At 29.0% G+C, this 22,672-nt stretch overlaps 1 protein-coding gene and 1 long non-coding RNA gene across 4 annotated transcripts; both read left to right on the plus strand.

Moving 5' to 3' along the window:
- The first annotated feature begins 6,274 nt into the window (after nucleotides 1–6,274).
- On the plus strand, nucleotides 6,275–10,784 carry LOC108342656 (uncharacterized). 2 transcript variants are annotated; one of them, XR_001833407.2, is made up of 4 exons: nucleotides 6,281–6,501; nucleotides 6,893–7,120; nucleotides 8,994–9,093; nucleotides 9,281–10,784. It is a non-coding gene; the product is annotated as an uncharacterized LOC108342656 (long non-coding RNA). The 2 variants fall into 2 exon arrangements; XR_008247896.1 differs by lacking the exons at nucleotides 8,994–9,093; nucleotides 9,281–10,784 and having other exon boundaries at nucleotides 6,275–6,501; nucleotides 6,893–7,253.
- A 6,178-nt stretch (nucleotides 10,785–16,962) lies between these two features.
- On the plus strand, nucleotides 16,963–19,464 carry LOC108342526 (WAT1-related protein At5g07050). 2 transcript variants are annotated; one of them, XM_017580313.2, is made up of 7 exons: nucleotides 16,965–17,358; nucleotides 17,563–17,625; nucleotides 17,706–17,822; nucleotides 17,917–18,151; nucleotides 18,336–18,494; nucleotides 18,606–18,757; nucleotides 19,076–19,464. In XM_017580313.2, exons 1-7 carry the CDS (start codon nucleotides 17,138–17,140, stop codon nucleotides 19,206–19,208), a joined length of 1,080 nt encoding a protein of 359 aa, XP_017435802.1. In that variant the 5' UTR covers nucleotides 16,965–17,137; the 3' UTR covers nucleotides 19,209–19,464. The 2 variants fall into 2 exon arrangements, with proteins under 2 accessions (XP_017435803.1, XP_017435802.1); XM_017580314.2 differs by lacking the exon at nucleotides 17,706–17,822 and having other exon boundaries at nucleotides 16,963–17,358.
- The last annotated feature ends 3,208 nt before the right edge of the window (nucleotides 19,465–22,672 follow it).

A 22,672-nucleotide genomic window follows, 5' to 3' on the forward strand; every position in this document is an offset into this window, starting at 1 on the left:
AACATATTATTTTAATTTCTAAATTTCCAATAGTCATCAATCAACACTCCTCCTTGACTTTGGAACTGCAAACTCCAAGCTTTTGTCTCAAGAACTCAAATCTAGATTTTGGAAGTGCCTTGGTTAGGATATCAGCCACTTGATTTTCTGTTTTGCAGTAAACTAGTTTCACTTGTCCTTTTCTTTGAACTTCTCTTAAAAAGAAAAGCTTTATCTTAAAATGCTTTGTTTTGCCATGAAAAACTGGATTATTTGCAATTGAAATTGTAGCTTGATTATCCACAAAAATCTTTGTGCTATCTTCTTGTTCTATATGTAAATCAGCCATGATATTTCTTATCCAAATAGTTTGATTGACAGCAGTTGCAGCAGCAACATACTCTGCTTCTGCTGTTGATTGGGCTATAATTTCTTGCTTTTTGGAACTCCATGAAAAAACTCCAGAACCAAGAGAGAAACAGTAACCAGAAGTGCTTCTCATATCATCAACACATCCTGCCCAATCACTATCTGAATATCCATGAAAACTTAAGCTTTCAACTTTGTTGAACCATATACCATAATCAAATGTGCCTTTAACATATCTAAGAATTCTTTTTGCTGCTTGAAAATGAATTTCACTAGCACAATGCATGTACCTTGATAACAAACTCACTGAATGCATGATATCTGGTCTGGTGGCAGTTAAATACATTAAGCATCTTATTAAGGATCTAAACAGCTTTTCATCAACCTTTTCAGCACCATCTTCTCTGCAAAACTTTTCTTTTTGGTTCATTGGAGACTTACACCCTTCCATGTTGAACTTCATAAGGACTTCCTTTGCATACTTTTCTTGGCACACAAATATTTCATTTTTCTTTTGCTGCACTTGCATACCAAGAAAAAATGTCATCTTTCCAAGGTCTGTCATTTCAAAGATATTTTCCATTTCTTCTTTAAACTTGTCAATCATCTCCTTACAATTTCCTGTAACAAATAAGTCATCAACATACAGAGATATCATAAGTATATCTTCATTCACCTTTTTAATATATAAGGTGTACTCACTTAGACTTTTCACAAAGCCTAAGCTTATTAAATGTGCGTCAATTCTGCTATACCAAGACCTTGGTGCTTGTTTCAAACCATATAATGCCTTTTTCAGTAGATAAACCTTGTCTTCTTGTCCTTGAAGAGCAAAACCTTTTGGCTGTTCCACAAAAATTTCTTCCTCCAAATATCTATTCAAAAATGCTGATTTTACATCCAATTGATGTATAAGCCAGCCTTTTTGTGCAGCTAGTGCTAGCAGCAACCTTATTGTGTCTAGCCTGGCAACTAGGGCAAATGTTTCAGAGAAATCCACCCCAAACATCTGAGCATATCCCTTTACAACAAGTCTTCCTTGTATTTGTTCACAGAACCATCAGGATTGAACTTGGTTCTATAAACCCACTTTACTCCAATGGCCTTTTTATGACTAGGTCTATCCACCAACTCCCTCGTATGATTTTTTTCAATCATTTTAAGCTCCTCTTCCATAGCATTTATCCACCTCTTGTCAGTCGCAGCCTCTCATATCCACTAGGTTCCATGACCGCAACATTACACCTTTGATAGATGTCAGAAAGCAATCTTGTTCCTCTGACAAGTTCATCATCCACATCTTCATTCTCCTCCTGCAATCCAAGCTCATTGTTGCCTTTCCAGTTCAAACAATCAAATTGTTCAAGGAATTTGTTGTCTTTCCAGCTCCAACAATCAAACTCCAAGAATTTCACATCCCTGCTAACAATGACTTTGTTGTTATGTGGAAGATAGATCCTGTAGGCCTTTGAAATCAAGCTATAGCCTACAAAAATTCCAGGTTCTGCTTTCTTGTCCAATTTGTCTCTCTTAATATGAGGAATATAAGAGAAACACAAGCAACCACATATCTTTAAATTAAAGAGCTCAGGTTTGTAACCGTACCATGCTTCAAAAGGCGTTCTTTGTTGTAAAGCTTTTGTTGGCAGTCTATTGAGTAAAAATACTGCTGTATTTACAGCCTCTGCCAAGAATTTTTTAGGCAACTCTTTGTCATGAAGTAAGCACCTAGCCATCTCCATAATCGTCCGATTTTTCCTTTCTGCAGTGCCATTTTGCTGAGGTTAATAAGGGGCTGTAAGTTGGTGTTCTACACCTGTATCTTCACAAAACTTGTTAAATTTTTTGGAAGTATATTCAGTTCCATTGTCGGATCTGATCATCTGCATTTTGCACTTGCTTTGATTTTCCACCAAAGTTTTAAACTTCCAAAAAATGCCATCAACTTCATATTTAAACTTCATAAAATATATCCAACACATTCTTGTCATGTCATCAATGAAAATAATATAATACCTACTGTCATTCAATGATGGTGTGCTCATAGGACCTCCAACATATTTATGTATCAATTGTAGATTTTGTATAGCCCTCCAAGTCTTGTTTTGTGGAAATGGGAGTCTTGTTTGCTTTCCATATTGACAAGCAATGCATGTAGGAAATACTTCTTCTATATCAGGTAAGCCTCTGACCATGTCATTCTTCTTCATGAATATTAGAGCATTGTGGTGAAAATGGCTCAATCTTTTATGCCAAAGTATTGTACTGCTGACCTCTTTGTGCACTGCAGCCTGTTCTTCACTCATGAAGTCCAAAGCAAAGCTTTTTCCTTTCATTCTAACTTTAAATACTTCCTTGCCTGCTGAATCTTTAATCATGTAGTTTTTGTCTTTAAACAACACCTTATAACCTTTTTCAAGCAATTGAGGAACACTCAACAGGTTTTGGTTAATTTCTGGAACATATAAAACATCTGAAATCAGTTTCAAACCTGTTTGACCTTCAATTGCCACTGTTCCTTTGCCTTTTACTGCAATATATGCTCCATTACCTACTCTGACTTTAGAAACTGCAGTTTTGTCAAGTTCTTTAAAGAGTTCTCGATCATAACTCATGTGATTTGTGCAACCACTGTCTATGAGCCAACTTTCTGTGGAGCTATTGGTAGCAAAGCATGTAACAACAAACAATTGTTCCTCTTGTGGTTGATCCTCAACAACTTTAACTTCTCCTTGTTGTTGATGAGATTTGCAAATCTTTTCCATGTGCCCTAGTTGCCCACACTTATGACACTTTACATCCGGTCTCCACCAGCACCTTTTTTGTGGATGATTGGTTTTCTTATAGTGAGGACAAGGTGGAAAAACCTGAGTATTATTACTCTTATTGTTGATCTTGTTTAATCTTCCAGGTCTGGTATCATTGTTCTGCTTCTTCCTCTGTTTGTTGCCATTGTTATGGAATTTGACTTGAAAAGCACCCTCCACACATCCTTCTTGCCTCATAAGTCTTCTTTGCTCTTGGGCCTGTAAAGCATGCAGCACCTCTGCCAAAGTGATCTTAGATAGATCCTTTGTGTTCTCCAAGGTAGCTATAGAAGCTTCATATCTTTATCGTACTGATACAAGAATTTTTTTCATTAATTCTTGAATCAGAAAAAACAGTGCCCAACAATCTTACTTTGTTGGCAATGCCAAGCAACGTATTTGAGTACTCTTTGATGGTGTCTGATTCTTTCATTCTTTGCAGTTCAAATCCTCTCATTAAATTCAATACTTGCATGCTTCTAATTCTCTCATCTCCTGCATATTCTTCCTTCAAGTAATCCCAAATTGCTTTTGCTGTGTTGTGAAACATATCCTGGTGAAAATTAGTTTTGAAACACCAGAAAATAGACATGACTTTGCGTTTGCTTTCCTGGTTTTTTTTCTCCTTGTAGGTTTTCATCTGGGCTACAGTGGGGTTGTCGGGCAGCGGAGCAATATTGTAATCCTCCTCCACTGCTTCCCAAAGATCCAAAGCCTCTAGGAAGTTCTGCATTTTTATGGCCCAGAGATCATAGTTATCTCCATCAAAGATAGGAGGAGCAACTTGAGAGAAACTTGTTTCAGCATCCATAGGTCCCGTAAGATGTAGCTCTTGATACCAATTTGTAGGTTATTTTATTGAAGGAAAAGTTGAGAGAGAGGAACACAGGAATATAAAACTGCATTAATATTTTATTGAGGAGTGATATTGCTTTTATGAAGCAAATAACTTAACGTAAATGCATGTAAATGTTGGTATCTATAACCACTAACAAATTAGTGCTCTTAGTGCCTAAAAAATAACAAATAAATCCTACCAGTCAACATGACTTTTATTTTCCTAAAAAATAACATATTATTTTAATTTTTAAATTTCCAATAATCATCAATCAATAGTTTGCTAATGCATTTCCAAGATATTGTGATCTTGTTGATTACGCCATACTCAGCGGCTCAAATTTTGTTGGTCGTCCACCAAATGTGAGAGTTTAATTTTACTATGTGAATATTAACATGCAATGGAAATAACAATTTATTTGTAATACATAACAGGTTATATGGAGCATCTTCCACGATGAGGATCGACGGGAATATATTAAAAAAAACAAGCTCTTAAAAGAATTGAGCGATTTGAATGTTGAAGTTGATTCCGTCTACGAACTTCACAAGAAACCCAATCCCATAATGGAACCTAATTCTCTTTGGAGTAAGATTGTTGTTCTATCACCTTCAAGGAAACGTGATAAAATGGAATTGAAGGAGTCCATTGAAAAAATAGAGAGATCATTAAAAAATATAACCAAATTATTCTGTGATATGTTGGAGCAGTATTAAACTATCACTATAGGTTTTGAAGTTTAGTTTGATATTTGTTAGTAGTATGGATTTAAGACAGGGAAGATCACTGTATCGTTTTCATGGTAACATCTATAAGTCAATTATTTGATGGAGCTTATAAGCGGTATAAAACAAAATTTGAAAAGGGAGAATAATAATTTTTTTGAAAAAAACATGATGGAATAATTAATTAGTTTTGTATATCTCCACCTTTCCTATATTCCTTTCATAATGGCTGGAAGCCCAATTCATTTTCTATCCACCCTTTTATTTCAGTTTCTACACCCTTTTTTCTAAAATTAGGCTCAATAGTCCGTAGTCTTAAGTTTTCTCACCACCGTTTTGCTTTCCACCACCCCTAAAATTTACCACTCCCAATACAATGTGAATCCGGTAATTAGCAAAATGTGCAAAGAGGAGGGAGCAGTCTTCCTTCATTCTTCGTAACTATCAGGACTTTCTATTTTTTTTAAATACAACCTCATTCATATACAAAACAAAACTTCCATTTGGTGGGAGAGGAGATTCATTCGTCCACTACCATCCTCCAAAACTCCTAATTCTCTACACAAAAAATAAAAACACACACTCACAATATCTGAGAATCATCTTCAACCTATACTCACACGAGTTCTCCTCATTTCCACAATACTAGATTTCTTTTGAAACAAAATCACAACACAGAGAGTAAAGACAAAGAAACACATAGTGAGTTGTAAACAGATTTTGGGAAGGATTTAACGACATTCACACACAAGCAGAATCATTCAGTATACATAATCCATCATTTTCTAAGTTATAAGGCTTTTTTTTCAGAAGGCAAAGAGAAGAAAAGGTACTGAATTACTTTTAAAAATAATTCAATGAACCGTATAATACCTTTAATGAATTCCAAATTTGTTTTAATGAATTGAGAAAAAATGAAATCTGGATTGATAGGGTGCTGGGAGAAATATTATAGGGTGCTGAAAGTAATACCTTTATATTTTTTTAACAAAGAAGAAAGAAGGAGAAGTGGGCTGCTTATTTCATTTTACGCCATGCACTTCCCCTGTATATTTTATTTTTATTTGTGGGCATGTTCATAATTTACTTTACTTTATGCACTTCATGTTCACTGCATAGACACCACTGTTTTACTTTGTTTCGGTTGGCATTATACACACCACACATTTAATTGCTCACCGCACCACGCATTCACCATCTCGCATTCCTATATGTTTTATTTGCTTTTACCCTCCGCTGCCCACCCACTTTGTCTTCCAGTTTTATCCCTGTTTTTAGTTATGCCCTATATTTTACATATACATTTATGTTCTTATTTTCTCACTGATTAAAATTTTGTACTCTTTTTACAGTACCGTTTTCAATATTCATGAAAATAAAACTGTTTTAAACAATAATAAATATAAAATTTTTAAAATAATAAAAAATATAAAAACTATAAAGATTAAAATTTAAAAAATAAATTTTCACTGTTTTCTTTTGGATGTTTGTACGGTCGTCCATGTCGTCCAATATCCAAAATTAAAAGTACAATTTTTCATCCAACATGCCAGTATCGCAGGTACTCCTTCACCCACTCTATCATTTTCTCTCTTTCTCATTATAGCAATGTTCTTCGCACACTTACTTAGATTTGGACAGAATTTATATAACTAATTTATATACATTTATATACATTAATGCTTTACTGCAGAATCAACCTCTCTCTTTTGAGGTCACTGGTAGTTAGAGCTGTCAATTATTTTTTAAGCCCTAAGCTAACCCTGGCCTTGTAGAGAACAAGGTAAGTTTTCTAGAAAATTGAGCATTTGTTGAGAAGAACTAGAAGATAGCTGGTAAAAAAAATTTCCATTATGGTCTTAACGAGTGTTCTTACAAAGAACCCACTTAATTAAAATTTCAAATTGAGTTCCTGCATTGAAGAATTCTAAGATGTAATAGTGATTTCTGTGAAATGAGCCTCGTCAAAGGGTTATTTATAGGAATCCTTTGAGTGGGTTGATTTCTTCTCCCCGATAATTCCACTCACAACATTGTAATACTATTGCTCCTACCAACATTGGTGATTGTTCTCTTAAAACTCCTTTGATTTTAATTTTCTAATGCCAATTTTCTTAAACTTTACTTATTTAAATTTTTTTAATATATTCTTTTCTCATAACTTTTATGTGCAGTGTCTGAAGCATGCTTCTACCATTGATATTCTGGTCTTTGACAAGTTAATCCATCTGGAAATTTCATTTGGAAGCTATTCTGGAAATTTCATTTGGAAGCTAATGAAAGGAAGAACATTGGTCTGAGATAGAAAAAAGTAAGCAAGGAGGTTGGACAAAATCAGTGTAGATCTAGATATTTGGAGACCCCTTAGATCCTATAGAGGAGTTGGAACTACTGGAGTTGAGGTAAGGGAGCTAATATATGAATACCTTGTAATGCTTTGCCGTAATGGTTGATATATGTGGACTACTTTGTTTGGCTTGTAATTCTGTTTTACCTCATGAAATTTGTTGAAATGCATATCTTGACTTTGAGCTAGAGGTCGAATGATGAATTGGTGAAAGAATAGAGATCTTGATATGTTGCATACTGCATGTTTTCTCTTAAGATTGTTGTGTGGCTAAAATACCTCCCTGCTAGTTCTGATAGAAAGTGAAGTAAATAGCCTTCCTCCGGTTTATTTCTTCTTAGATGTGCATCTCCTAACATGTAGGCCATATTTCACACTTTAATTATGCCATAACCGTCCAATGAATAACGGAATTAAAGGAAAGGTAGACATTTTGTTTTGGAATCCACAAATGTTATGGCAGGATTGGTCATACCCCTTTGTTACTAACTTGAAATTGTGAAATCTTATTTTAGATTCATGCCATAATTCTCGGTTCTCTTTATATTTTTATTTTATTTTATGTTTTTTTAGCTATTCTATATTACAATATATGCACTGTTGCCAAAAACGTACCTTATTTTCATGACCATGCTTCTAAGGTTCTTTCCTTCTTATTTCACGATAAAGGTAACTGAATTGTTGATTTTAATTAATCTTATTTCACTGCCTCTGCAGCAGCCTTTCATAAAGCCACTGAATAGGATTTCTATTTTATTCATTAGGCCATATCTCATGGTGCATTTTTGTAGTTACTGAAAAACCTTTTGCCTCTGCCACACGTTACAGTACCACTAAGTTTTGCTGCTGCCATGACAACTATATTATATATATATTGTTTAAAATAAATTTGGACTAGGGTTGTTCTTCTTTTTATCAAACGGTGCAGCAGTTTTCATTCATTTAATATATCTGCATAGCTTGTCACAATAGCATCTTGCAATTGTTTTAAATACTTTTCTTGGATTAAAACTCATACATGTTGTTTTCTAATTAGGCAGATGATCCAAACATCCTGAAACAAGTTATAGTTTAGTGATCTATGGCACTTGATACTTAACTTTGTCTGCTTCTAGTTATGGGTATAAAACTTTTTATTTGCAAACAACCCAAATAGTTCAGACATTTAAAGTAAACCTGAATTTAACAAGTTGAGGGACCTGCATTTGAAGTTAACTGCTCTGTCAAAAATGGTGTAAACATTGTACATGAGTAATTTGCAAATAATTGATCATTATAGTTTGTGAATCTGATTCTACATTCTGTGTGATATTATTCAACTTATTGCTTTCTTTTTACGGTTTATCCTTTTCAGTGATGCTGCTACCAAGTCCTAAATATTTAAGCTTCTTATTCTGTTTCAATTGTGTCTTACATAGATTTTAAGTATCAATGTGATATTGTTTTGGACTATAAGTTACTATAAGCATTTGAAGCCTTTCCTCACTCCAAGTTCAAATGTGGTTAATCATTGACTAATTTTAGTATGAGAATGAGTTATAAGTAACTTGTCTGGTCAATCTTGAGCTATAACATCACATTATTTGGTTTGATTTATGGTATCGTAGCAACATTGATGTAAAAGTGTATCATCAAGACTGGTACTAATTTATATATAGACACTAACATCTATGACTTAGCTTTGATGTAACAGTGAATAATGCTTACAAGATAATCAACTATGTTGCATCTTCGGCCACCTTTACTTTTGATTTTTTTTCCTTCTTTTTCTTTACCAATTCATTTTTTGCCAAATTAGAAAAGACCTTTATAAGGATAATAGAATAGTTTTAGAGATGAAAGGTCTTTTAAATATTTGTATATTTTCTATTTTGGGTTGGTGTAGACTTTTGCCTCTAATTATGGGTGAATTGATTTGTAATTTTTAGATTGCAAGGGAGGTGTTGGATGCAACTGCTAGGATTATTAAGCCTGCTGTGACGACTGATGAGATTGATAGAGTTGTTAAAGAGGCAACTATTGTTACTGGTGCTAAATTTTTATTAAGTTTCCTTTTGAAACACTTCAATAGTCTTACCAACTTTTTATTGAGTTCGCTTTGCTATGAATAATAATAATATGAATTTCATGTTAGCTTTCTTTCATATTCTTTTCATGCTTATCTTTTCAACTTACTATATTAATGATTTTCCATTTTTTTATTGATTGATTGCAGGCTATAAGCGTGGAGTCTCGCCCTACAAGAAAGCTAAGAGAAATGTCAGTCTCGCCCTACAAGAAAGTTAAGAGAAATGTAGTCTCAAGAAAGTTAAGAGAAATGTCAGTCTCGCCCTACAAGAAAGTTAAGAGAAATGTCAGTCTCGCCTTACAAGAAAGCTAAGAGAAATGATACTACAATTACAAGGTAAAATTTTATTTTCTTTAATCCTTACAATTTTTTTTTTTAAAATAGATTATGTTATATTGTTACTATGAAGTAAAAGTTTTTGAAATTTTAAGAATATATATTTTTTCTAAATATGTGAAAAATACATTATTATTTATTTAAATATTTGTTGTACCTAATATTTTGTCATGAAAGAAAGATTTGAAAAGATTATATATAAATTTGCGAGTTACTAGAACATTCTCGACTGGAACAAATGAAAGCACTATATCCTGGTCAAGAAATGATGCATGATGCCTGCAGAGATAAGTCCAGTATTGTTGTTCATGGGAGGAGGCATGAGTGAGACATGAGTGTTGGAAAAAGCACCATCCGTGTATCTTATGCAAAATAAAAAAAGTGGGTAAGAATAACAAATAAAATGATGATGTAACGATCCCATCTATAGTATATAAAACAATCATGAATGTATTTTTAGACATATTCAAGATGCTTTTTTAGACATATAATGTCTACCTATAACATTAAACATACTTAAGAAATTACATTCTTGTAAATAAAATTCATTGATGTAGTTGCTTCCTGAGTGGATTTTATTTACAAATTCTTACATATGCTTAATGTTATAGTATAATAAAGTAGATATTATATGTCTAAAAATGCATCCAGATTCATGATTATTTTATATACTATATATGAGGTCATTACACCATAATTTTATTTGTTATTTTTACACTTTTTTTTTATTTTGCATGAGATAAATTTTATAAAACCATCTATCGAGGTTTATTCTTTAAGGATGGTGTCACGGAAGGTGATTTTTCCAACACCCATGCCTCCTCCCATGAATAACAATACTGGACTTCTCTCTACATGTACCATTTCTTTGACAACTTTTCATTTCTTCCATTAAAGTTGAGAATGTTCTAGTCATTCACAAATTCATATATAATCTTTCAAATCTTATTTTCCCGGCAAAGTATTAGGTACAATAAATATTTAAATAATAATGTTTTTCTCACATAATTAATTAAAAGAAATATATGTTCTTAAAATTTGAAAAACTTTTAGCTCCACAGTAATGATGTGACATATTTATTTTTAAAAAAATAAAAATAGTAAAGATTAAAGAAAATAAATGTTTACCTTGTAGTTGTTAGTATTATTTCTCTTAACTTTTTTTGTAAGGTCTGCGCTTATAGCATGAAAAGCATAAGATGTGATGAGAGAATTTACGAATATATTTCGTATGACTATGAAGAGAACATAAATTATCCTGGAAAATGAATTCGAAAGATGTGTTTTTGAGTTATTTTTTCTTTAACTGTAATGAAGTTTCATTTGTGTGAAGTATAAATCTTAGTTTTTTTTATTATTCATTTTCAAAATAAATGAATAATAAAAAGATTTATACTTCAACAAATGAAACTTCATTCAGGAAGAATAATTGAAAAACATATATTTTGAATTCATGTTCCAGTATACAGATAATTTATGTTCTCTTCATAGTCATAGCAAATATATTTGTAAATTTTCTCATCATATCTTTTGGATCTTTTCAAATATTTTTCAACTAGTATGCACAAAAGTGGAACTTTTTCAGCATCCTCAAATCCCAACATTTCAATTACCCACATTTTTTTGGAAAAGTTAACATATAGTTGCAAGAAGGTGAGGAAAAGAAATGTAATGAAAGTGTGTGAATGAAGGAACTGAATGTGGATGAGAGTAGATTTATTAAGAAGACTTCTATGTTATATTCCATGGAAGATTCCAAAATGGAGACTTAGTTCGAACTATGTTGGTGGAGGTCTACATTTTTCATGGTATTGATATTGATATGCGATTTTCCTTTTAATGTTAGGAGTTTGTCTAATAATTTGTCATATGATAGGACTTCATGAAATTTTAGTGGAAATTGAATAACACATAGCCTTTAAAACCAATGTAAAGTTACTTGAGAATGAATGGCAAAAACGTCATGTAATTGGACAACTATCGTTAAAGCGTGTATGTGAAACAAGAATAGTTGTGGAATACACTCTTCCAATCAAGTGCTGTTCACAAACAAGTTGTGATAGTTTACATGGTTGTTCACAAACAATTTGTGATAGAAGGACAAGTGCATGTCTCTCTCGATTAACGAAATTACAGCAATTTGAAAGTGTTGATGAGTAACTCTGATAAGAGAGTATTCATTAAAGTTCATTTTCTTTTTCTTTTAATTCTACTCAAATTTACTTCCCAAATATATCTTCAAATTAAAACTTGTCATATAAAATTTAAAAAGTTATACAGTGTATTAAAAAAAATAAGACCATACACTTATGGTTTCAAATTTTTGTATTAAAATCTGTATTAATTCATAATTTTTTTTAATAATATTATTATTATAAAAGAATTGTTCCATTGTTTTTTCTATAAATTGTTCTCTTTAGTACGAATTCCATTGTTTTTTCTATAAATTTCTTTTTTTTTCTTTCATCTTGCACTCTATTTACTTCGATACCAAACATTCCATTACCAAAACTGGTTACATTTGTCAAGATTCACGACAACATAAAAAAAAAGTTGTGAAATTTGGTTAGGTAAAATTTACAACGTCTTAGGTCAGATAATGAACAGTAAGCAAAAGTTGTAATCTTGACGTAATTTCATAAAAGTAAATTACAGATTTCGTTTGTTTGGTGGTCGTACCCACGGAATAAAAGAGTTTTGGATCCTTTGATGTGATGTGGTTTATTGAATGTAATTCTTTTTATCCCTCCAAAAGTGTTTTGTATGAAAAATATAGTATAGATTTTTTTGTGAAAAAATCATGAGAAACTTTACGTCTCGAATGAATGAACTTTATGCTCCCTATTATTAGAATTTCATATCTGAATTATTCTGTCCTTGACTAGAATCTTAATTACCCATAAAATAAGATTTTTTATTGAGGTATATAATATAAATTTATGTTATTAATTTGAAATTAAAAAAGTATTATTATCTTTTATTATCATTAATATAATTAATAAATAATTGTTGAAAATTTTATGTCAACCATTTAAAATATATGTAAATATGAATTTTATTTTACAAATTGATTTTATTAAGTTGAGTTAGTTTAAAATCTGAAATTATTGTCAAATTATTTATTAATGTCTATATATATATATATATTTTTATTGTCATAAAAGGAGTTTGTTTAGAATTTATTTCTTAATAATAATAATAATAATAATGATAATGACGAAGAAAATTATATTACATTATAAAATAAAATTGGAATAAACATAATGAAAAGGATGAACATATTTTGAAATATGCATGGTAGCTGACTGGGAATGGCATGTGGAACAGTTGAAGCATATAATGGAAGCTTAAAAAGGTGGAGATTGCAAGAAACCGGCCTTTTGGCAGTTTGCCCCTGAATTGTTTACATAAATGTGTGGCTGAGAAAATAGGAAGCATGCACTTGATGGCATCTTATGCTAAGAGGAAAGGCACTAAAAAAGGGTTAATGGCATTGCATTATTTTAGTGGAAAAGTGAAGTGGAATTCAGTATGACATCCACCACAAAAACATTACACAGTTCAAAACAAAGTGGACATAGGAAGCACCAATGTTTGTCTACGGTTCACAGGGCCAAAGTTGCGGTTCGCCAAGATAACATCGTATACCTCTGCATAATAATTGCTCCCACAATGGGTTAAATATGTTTTTAGTCCTTAAATTATTGGTCGTTTTTGGTTTTCGTCCCCATTTTAAAATACAGTACAATTTGGTCTTCATTCTTTTCAAAACGTTTGTTTTAGTACTCGAAACTTTGGTTTTAGTCTTTATTTTGTTGACTAAATGAGGACCAAATTTTTAACTATGTTAATTTTCGAGAACTAAAACGAACATTTCGATAAGAATGAGGACCAAATTATACCTTATTTTGAAAGAGGGACGAAAACCAAAAAGACCAATAGTTAAGGGATTAAAAACATATTTAACCCTTAAATTAATTATTAAAAAATAAAACTTTTAAGTTTCTTACTAAAATATAAATATTTAATAATTACATAGTTTTAATTGTAACTTTTAAAAATCACACTAAATCGAACTAATTGTATCCTTAAAATATAATATTCAAGTCTAATACATCATGAATTAAATTATATTAAATAATGAGTCAGAAATTTCATTTAAAAGATTAAAAAAAATTGTAATATATAAGAAAAATAATACCGATATACATTATTAAGCTCAATCTATCCCAGTAAAATAAACTTCAACAAAATTTACTTTTTTATATTATATCAAAACTTACTTTAAGAATGTTTGAAACCTACTGTCATCCATAAAAATGTGACTTTCGGACTTTTTACACCTTTCTAAAAAGATAGACTTAAAATATTAATATTTAAATTACCAAGTGTGTGTATTTTTCTTTTTTACTGTCAAGATATCATCGTCCTAAAGTGATTTTGTAACCATTTAAAATTTTCATCAAGAAAATTTACTTCATTATACATAAGTCCTGATGTTTGGATGATAATGATGATAATATCTTATAGAGAATAATTAATTATTATGGAAAATTTGAATTCTTTTACAAAAGAATTAAATTTTTTAAGTAAGAAATTTTAAAATAAATTGAACCTCTAGAACTTTATGAAAGTAATTGAACTATTTAAAAATACAGAATATTAAATTTCACAAAAAGAAAAATCATATTTTCAAACTCTAATGTTTTATCATTCTATTCACTTTTTGACTCGATTTCAATTTATGAATTGTTGACATAACTAAGATGAAATATTACTTAAATAACTAATTTTTAGGTTAATGTTGAATAGTAGTCTTTTTTTTATTTATTTATATTGATGTAAAATATTTTTTATTTAAATTGTTAGAATTATTTTTATTGATGTAAACTATATTATTTCTTATTCGACATTAACTATTGAACAATGTTAGGAAAATTATATTTTAAAGGATGTGCACTACATTTGTTCAGTTGAAGTTTTCATGTTTTTTAATAACAACTTTTACTGTGATTATATTTTTTTATTATCAATTCGAATATTATTATATATCAATAGTTTACTTGAATTTATATTTTAAATATTGACATAGAAATTTTTTATTCAACAACAACTGTTTAACGTTTAAATAATTTTATATATTTGGTCATAATTAAAATACTATATTTAAATAAAACAATTAATATATTTAAATTGATTTATGTAAATAAAGTATTTAAAAAATAAAACAAATAAAAATAACATCAATTCAACATCAATATCGCTAAAAATTTGGAAATGCTAGCTAAGTTTCTTAGTTTTAACATGTGAGGAGACAAGGCTCAGTGCATCGAATGTTAATCCTTATATGAAATTAAATAGTTTTTTTTTTTTTTAATTCAAACTTGTATATATGTTCAAAATGGACTTTGTGTGCAAAACTTGAAAACCAAGGATGATTAATCTTATAATTTATTATAAAAAAAATCATTAAATAACAATCAATTGTAAATATTAAAATAATTTGTTATTATATCAATTAAGTTAAATATTATTTTTGTAAATTAAAAATACAAGCAAAACTAGTTTATGGACAAGAAACATCACCTCATAGTAAAACAGTTAACAAAAAAAGCGCAATCATTCAAGGAAATAAAAAAGTATACAAATCATTGAATAACAATTATTGCTTCATATGCGGATTCAGTCCATAGAAAGTTTGTTCAATCGAACAATTAATTTAGTACGATTTGAAAATATACGTGCTCACATATATAAAAGTAAATAAAATTCGTAACAAATAATTAGTATTTATGTTTGTGAATATTGAATATTTTAATACGGTGAAATAGTAGATAATAAATAGTAGGTGAATATTATATTATTTATATATTTATAAATATTTATTATCAATAAAATTTTAAATTTTATTAAATTAAATTAAATTAAAATTAATTTATATTTTATTATGTTAAGTTTAATTAAAATTAAAATTTATTTCACATTTAATTTAATTTGTATTATATTTTTTTTAAGTTTACTTAAATTTTATTTTAAAAAATTATAAAATATATCTTTTAAATATTCGTATATTTTATGAATACTCGTAGATTTTTAAATATTTATAAATATTTTTTAAGTAGATATCAGTAACATGAATTTTTTTTATTACTAATTAAATAGTGAGTAGGTAATATTTGTATGCGATCTAGATCTATTGACATGATAGGAGAGTCAATGAATTTTGGATTATATATAAATTATTGGATGGTATAATCTGCATTAATGCTATCGTTGCTTTAGTGTTTTGTACTAGGCAATCAATAAAAGTTAATTGCTTTAGATGTTGCGTTTTAGGTAGAAGAAAGCCAAAAGTGTAGTGCTATATTTTCCTTTCCTGAAATAACATAATGCATGGCTACATGGAAATTGAATTGCTTTAATAAATTTAATAAAACATCTCAAACAGCTGGGGATCATTTTATTAAAGCACTGAATTATTTTTCCCATCCAGTTCGAAATTGAATGGGATAACATGAGTGGGACAACAATTTTCAAGTTAATAAGATGAATTGGAAAATAAATCCAAAGATAGGTTCTATTCTAAGAAGGTTTCTACTTGACCAATACACTTATTAAATAGTATGGTTTAACAACGTTCCTTAAGTCTCTTGATTCTGAATATCAAATTTATGTCTATCAAACAATTTAAAAATTTTGATATTATATCATGTTACGATTAACTAGAAATATAGAAAACTTACAATCTATTTCAATTCTATAAATATAAATAATATTTTTTAACTGAATAATCACTTAATCTCTTTTTCTTCCATCCTCCTCTTTGAAACATTTTTTAAAAACAAAACTCTAACAAATAAAACTCCAAAACAGAAAATAATACACTGGACGGACTTAGGAACATAACATATTAAGAAATAAAATCTAATTTAACTTTATAAAACTATCAACTATAAAATAAAATTTGTACCATTTTATATATATATATATATATATATATATATATATATATATATATATTTATTTATTTATTTATTTGTCGTAAAATGATATTTTTAGTAGCGGGACTTCGAACACTCACTTAATTTTGAATTTTGAATCAGAATAATGTGTGGGGTGTTTCAAAAATTCCTTGTCAGCAAAACATACCAGGAAAAAGTGATCAAATTGAGCAATTATATTTGGATAATGATAATAATATTCTTTTAACAATATTTTAACAGTGTCATTATGTGATTTAGTTTAATATTTATGATTATTATTATTGATTATCGAATAATTTTAGATCAGAATAATTTTAATAACACGTAGATTATATTAAAATGTTATCAAAATATCATTATCCATTATATTTTGCTTCACGTATGATCTCACTCTCTACTTCAGCACACAACAAATAAATTAATAATAAGAGAATAGTTATAGTTACGGTTAAGTAAACGTTCAATCAGTATACATTTGAAAATGATAATATATACTTTTTTTTGCTGCTCCAGTATCCATCAAGATGTGCATTCTGAAGTCATAGTCTAGTCAGGAATAAATTTTGAGTAGATTCTGTGGGAATTTAATAAAGAACATGATACCGCATCAAATGCAATGAGAATCACATTCAACAAGCTCATCAGCTATATTTTGAGCTTCTGAATCACATATAGTCATTCGCTAATGGCTAAAGCTATGGAGCAACAGAAAAGAGCTTCTCATGTGTTCGTGTACAGAGAGTTAAAGCCACACCTGTTCATGGTTATAGTCCAGGTGGGATATACCTTCTTGTATTTCATCACTGAAGCCTCCTTCAATCATGGGATGAGTCCTCATGTCTATGTAACATATCGCCATATTGTGGCCACGGTTGTGATGTTCCCTTTTGCATACTTTCTGGAGAGGTACATGTATACACTTCTCTTCAACAGTTCATTGCACTTCCATCACTATGCTTGACTTGTTTCATGGAAGCTTAATGCTTGTTTATCAATTCTGGTAGCACTTTTTCATATCAAAATTTTCATTTGCATTCCTGATCAATTTCAATTTATGCTATATGATCTATAACTTTTTTCATTTATGTGACTATATGTGTTTTCCTGCAGAGATGCTAGACCGAAGCTGACATTTGCTCTTCTCATGGAAATTTTTTTGCTTTCTCTGTTAGGGTAAGGACCATGCATGCTGCTTCTAACATCTAATCATAGGGCAGAGTGGAACTTTATTTGTCTAACATGAAAATTTTCAGGGTTAGTGTAACCCTTAACATGTACTTTGCAAGCCTTAACTACACAAATCCGACCTTTGTTGCTTCCATGGTCAACACCATAGCTTCCCTTACCTTCATTATTGCTGTAGCAATCAGGTTTGCTTAATTCTTCATCGAGGTGAATTTAGAGTTATGAAACAAAGCCTATAATATATTTATGTAATCCTTAGAAGAGTTGAATTATATGTAGGTTTGAGGTTGTTGATGTTTGGAATCCTCGTGGTATTGCAAAAGTTATTGGGACCATGATCTCCTTAGCTGGTGTTTTGATTATGACACTGTACAAAGGACCCGTCATCAAAAATTTATGGCGTCCTCTAATCCACATTCCACGGAAAAGTGCTGCTATCACCGAAGACTGGTTAAAGGGTTCAATTCTTACAGTTTCAAGCTGTGTTGCATGGTCTTTATGGTACATTATGCAGGTTTTAACCTTAACTCAGTCAAAACTATTACAAGTTCTATGTGTACATTTTTCACATGCATAAAGGAAGAACAGGCTTGAATATAAAAACACATAAGTAGTTGAAGTAGTTTGGTTTCTACTTTCTATTCTCATTGCTGATCTTGCTTGTAACTAGAAATTGTCATGTTTTTTGTGGAATTCAGGCATCCACTTTGAAAAGATACCCTGCTCAACTCTCACTCACCACGTGGATGTGCTTTATTGGAGCAGCACAATCAGCTGTTTTTACTGTTATAATAGAACACGACTCTTCTGCATGGACTATGGGGCTAAACATTGACTTGTGGTCCACAATATATGGTGTCAGTATATATAATATAATAAGCTGTTAAATGAAGTGTATAAAAATCTTTGTACCAACAAAAAGGAAGCACAAAATCCATACTTTTAACGATATCAATCATTGATGGCAGGGAGTTGTAGTTGCTGGCTTCATAATCTACATTCAACTATGGTGTACTGAGAAAAGAGGACCAGTTTTTGTCACAATGTTTAACCCTCTTTCTACTATATTGGTGGCAATTCTAGCCTACTTTGTCTTTGGTGAGAAACTTTATCTGGGCAGGTAATAACCGATGCCTCATAATTTCAATGTTTTTACTTTCAAAAATTACAAAAGAATGCAATTCTGCTAAAGCTGGTTTTAACATGATAATTTTTTTTCAAATTATATTACAAGATATCCCTACACTCATTAATATAAGTACTTTTGTTAAATCCAAAACACAAACCTTATCCTAAAAATAGAGAATATTTAGTTAATTGATAAATGTTTTTTCTTAATTAGCACTTTTTTTATTAGCATATAAGGATCTTGATCACATTAACACTCACCTAAGGTATAACATGCAGTGTCTGAAATTTGTCTGTGATGAATGTTCAGCATCATAGGTTCACTCATTGTCATAATTGGTCTTTACTTCCTGTTATGGGGCAAAGAACGTGACCAAGCGGTTTGCATGAAGAGCACAGATAAGTCACAGTGCAGTGCTGCAGACCCAGAATGCAGAATGTAGTCAATTTAACAGGAAATGAAGAAGTGCGCCCAATTGGGAAGAGAACAGAACATATGTAAGTCATGAAGCTAGGTTTCTAAGTTCTTTTGGCCATACACTTTGCTGTAAAACCGACAAAATTTGTTGCTTTCCAATCCTTTGAAGTATTCCTTTTAAAAATCAGGTCGTGTTTGTGTTTGAAGTAAACGTTTGTAGTATTACTGTGTGTTTGGAAATGTGCTTTGGTTTGATAAGAAAAAAATATTGTTTGACATAAGTTTCTGTGGTTGACAATTTCTTTTTACAATACAATAATATTATATTGACATAATAAAAATAAATATTTAATGAATGTTATAATAAAATAATAATTTATGAAACTGCAAATCAGATATAAAACAAAAATAGAAATGTCAAAAGTACGATGAACCAACCTGAAAAACCATGTCCCTTTACAACAATATACAACTTTAACGTATTTTTTCTTCTTGTAACATACTATTTTAACAATTTTTTTTAATAATATTTTGATAATAAATTATGTGTCACTATTTATTGTTCTTTATATTAAAACAGATCAATCATAAATTACTATATAAACTGCTGTTAAAAAATTGTCAAAAAAAATTGTTAAAAAAATATTTTCCTTTTTTGTTTTAAGTGGTGGTAACTCATCATTCCATACCAACCCTAAGTACATTTTTATTAAATATTTTAAATTATTTTAATTTAACGTTAAAATAATTTATTGTTAATGTATAATCACTTTTAAAAAGAGATTATAAATAAAGAAGAGCACTTTTCAGACGGATTACATGTGAAGGGATCCTCAAATAAATAAATAAATATTACTTTCTTTAATTTTAATGTATTTACCGTTCCAAAATCTTTTACATGTATGAAAAAAAATTGACATTTATTAGAAAAGTTTGTATAAGGGCCTAGTGCACAACCAAATTAAGCATGGAAATATTTTCTTAATCTACATATTTTTCACAAGACCCCACAATGATATAAAGAGATATTGTAATAATGTCATATACTACATATTTTTAAGTACGACAATTCGATATATAAAGTGAAAAGCTAAAAGTAAAAAAATTTAAAACTTGTAATTTTGTTCACTTAATTTACTTGTTTAGATAAAGGTGTTATTTGAGCCCCTGGTCCATGCGTTGATCCTGACCCTTCTAAAATCAAGTTTCAATTTTCTAGCCCACTTAATAGGGGGCTTTTTAAAAGCCCCAACTCCTAAAGCTCCACATAAAGTGGGCTCGGGTAGGGTTAGGATGGGACTAGCCCCTAAACTAAATTAATTCACTTTTAATGTTTTTTTAGTTATTTCTTTTATTTACTTTACAAGTTCAATAATTTCCAAAATTTACATGATATTTAATATCTTTTTAATTAAATATAAATGTATAAATATTGATTTTATAAAAAATTATTTAAAATAATTTTTTAATTATAACTATATTTTAAATATATAATTTTACTATTTTGGAAATTTAAAAAAGAAAATTTTTATTATTATTTTTATTTAAAAGAAAATGAAAAAAATTTCAAAAAAGAAATTATAAAAGTAACAGTTGAAAATTCGATTTTTCAATAATCAAATTCTGATATCTGTATAAATATTTGAAATATTCAAATTGGATGAATTTTTAATATCGGTGTAAAATTTTTATTTTTTATAGTTTGTCATATAAAATTCTTTTGTTGAATGTTTTGTATAAATATATATACATTAAAAAAATTAAACCACAAACTTTATAAAGTTTAAAATTAATTTCACGTAATAAAAGAACTAACTTTTTAGTGAAAGTCCTCCTTGTTAGGCAAAATTGTTATAAATATCATATATGTTAGTATACAAGATCTAGATGTAATCCTAGTGGTTATAAAATCAGATTTTTTTTTCTAACCTTTTAGATTAAATTAATATTTTAAAATCAGACTTATCTTTATCCAACAAAGATCGTTTTTATTGAATTATTTATCATAATTGAGCCGATTGTAATAAAAAATAATTAAATAATAGATACAATATTTTTAAATAAATATAATGTTATAATTTATAATACTAAAATTAAAATTATTATTGTATTTAATTATTAACATATAAAATAAATAAAAATTATAATAACTATAATAATAAATAAATTACATCAATGTCTCTTAATAAGAAACTATTAAAAAAGACAAATGAATATAATATAAAATATATGAAAAAGACATAAAAATATATAAATTGATTTAAATGACTAAATTATACGTTTCATAAATTTTTTTTAAAAGAATTATATAACTTTATAAATAATAAATATTAGTTTTATTAAATTTGGAAAATTAAAAAAAAGTTAAAAAGTTATTAAGTCAAAATTTTAACATGTTCACACCAATTAAAAGTAATGTAATTTTGATCACAAATCTTAATCGAATGATATTGATTTAAACTAGTGAAAAAAAAGATTACCATCTATAAATAAATTCGTTAATCCATCAAAATTTTATAAATTAAATTATATTTTTTAACTTTTAAACCTATTTTATGTGGATATCTCTGAACCGTCAAATTTACAAACCAAAATTAAGATGAAAAAATTATCAAAACAAAATTTGGAAATTAAGGAATAATTGTATAAAAGCATTATTATTAAACTAATTAATATAGAAACAGTTATGAAGTAGAAAATTAATTTTATTGGTAAAAAAATATAATTACACATGAATCAATTATGGTTATAAGTTATTACTAACAAAGATAAAATGAAAGCTGGATAAAAAATACACATGATTTGTGATTACTTGTATGATGATATTATGTTTCTGGACGTTAAATTTTGTAAAAAGAAAAGCCCATGGGCTGGCCTGACCTATAGGGCTTTAGGGGTTTTTATCCTTGTAGACTTTTTTAATAAAGAGTTTTTTTGGCCCTGTAGATTTTTTTGACCCCAACCGACATGAGCTAGGGTCAAATCTAATTGACAACTCTATGTTTAGAGTTAAGCCGATTGGTTACATGTTCATTTACAATTGTCTTTTTTATTATAAAAAACAATAATTTAGTAATCTTAAATCTAATATTATAATAGTTTTTTTATTGTATGAATAAGTTTATATATATTATTAAGATTCTGTACCCTAGGTTTATAAAAAAGTTGAAATTGGAAAATTAAATTTAAGCACTTATTATAAAAGACAAAAAGACTTGAAATTTCATTGATATTATGAGTCTTGATGGAGTTTAATTTTCTTGCCAACTAGAACAAAATTTTATTGTTTTAACTCATTCTTTTAAATATTTATTTTTAGTAGTGTTCTATATATTATAATTTTTTATTTTGTATAAAAATATATAGATATATAAAGTAGAAAATATGAATTAGTCTATTCAAAACTTCAAAAGAAGATAATAAGTTAGTGATGGTCCTAAAATAAAAAATGAAACTAACTATTCAACAACTTATGAGCTAGAAAACTTA

The sequence above is a fragment of the Vigna angularis genome, chromosome 3 (genome assembly GCF_016808095.1).
Source record: "Vigna angularis cultivar LongXiaoDou No.4 chromosome 3, ASM1680809v1, whole genome shotgun sequence".
NCBI classification, from domain to species: Eukaryota; Viridiplantae; Streptophyta; class Magnoliopsida; order Fabales; family Fabaceae; genus Vigna; species Vigna angularis.

Excerpts from the sequence above, each read along its gene's own strand:
- LOC108342526 (XM_017580313.2), top strand. The coding sequence starts at position 17,138 with ATGGCTAAAGCTATGGAGCAACAGAAAAGAGCTTCTCATGTGTTCGTG. Across the intron at positions 17,359-17,562 it reads TTTGCATACTTTCTGGAGAG|AGATGCTAGACCGAAGCTGA; the intron begins GTACATGTATAC and ends GTTTTCCTGCAG. Across the intron at positions 18,152-18,335 it reads CTTTATGGTACATTATGCAG|GCATCCACTTTGAAAAGATA; the intron begins GTTTTAACCTTA and ends TGTGGAATTCAG.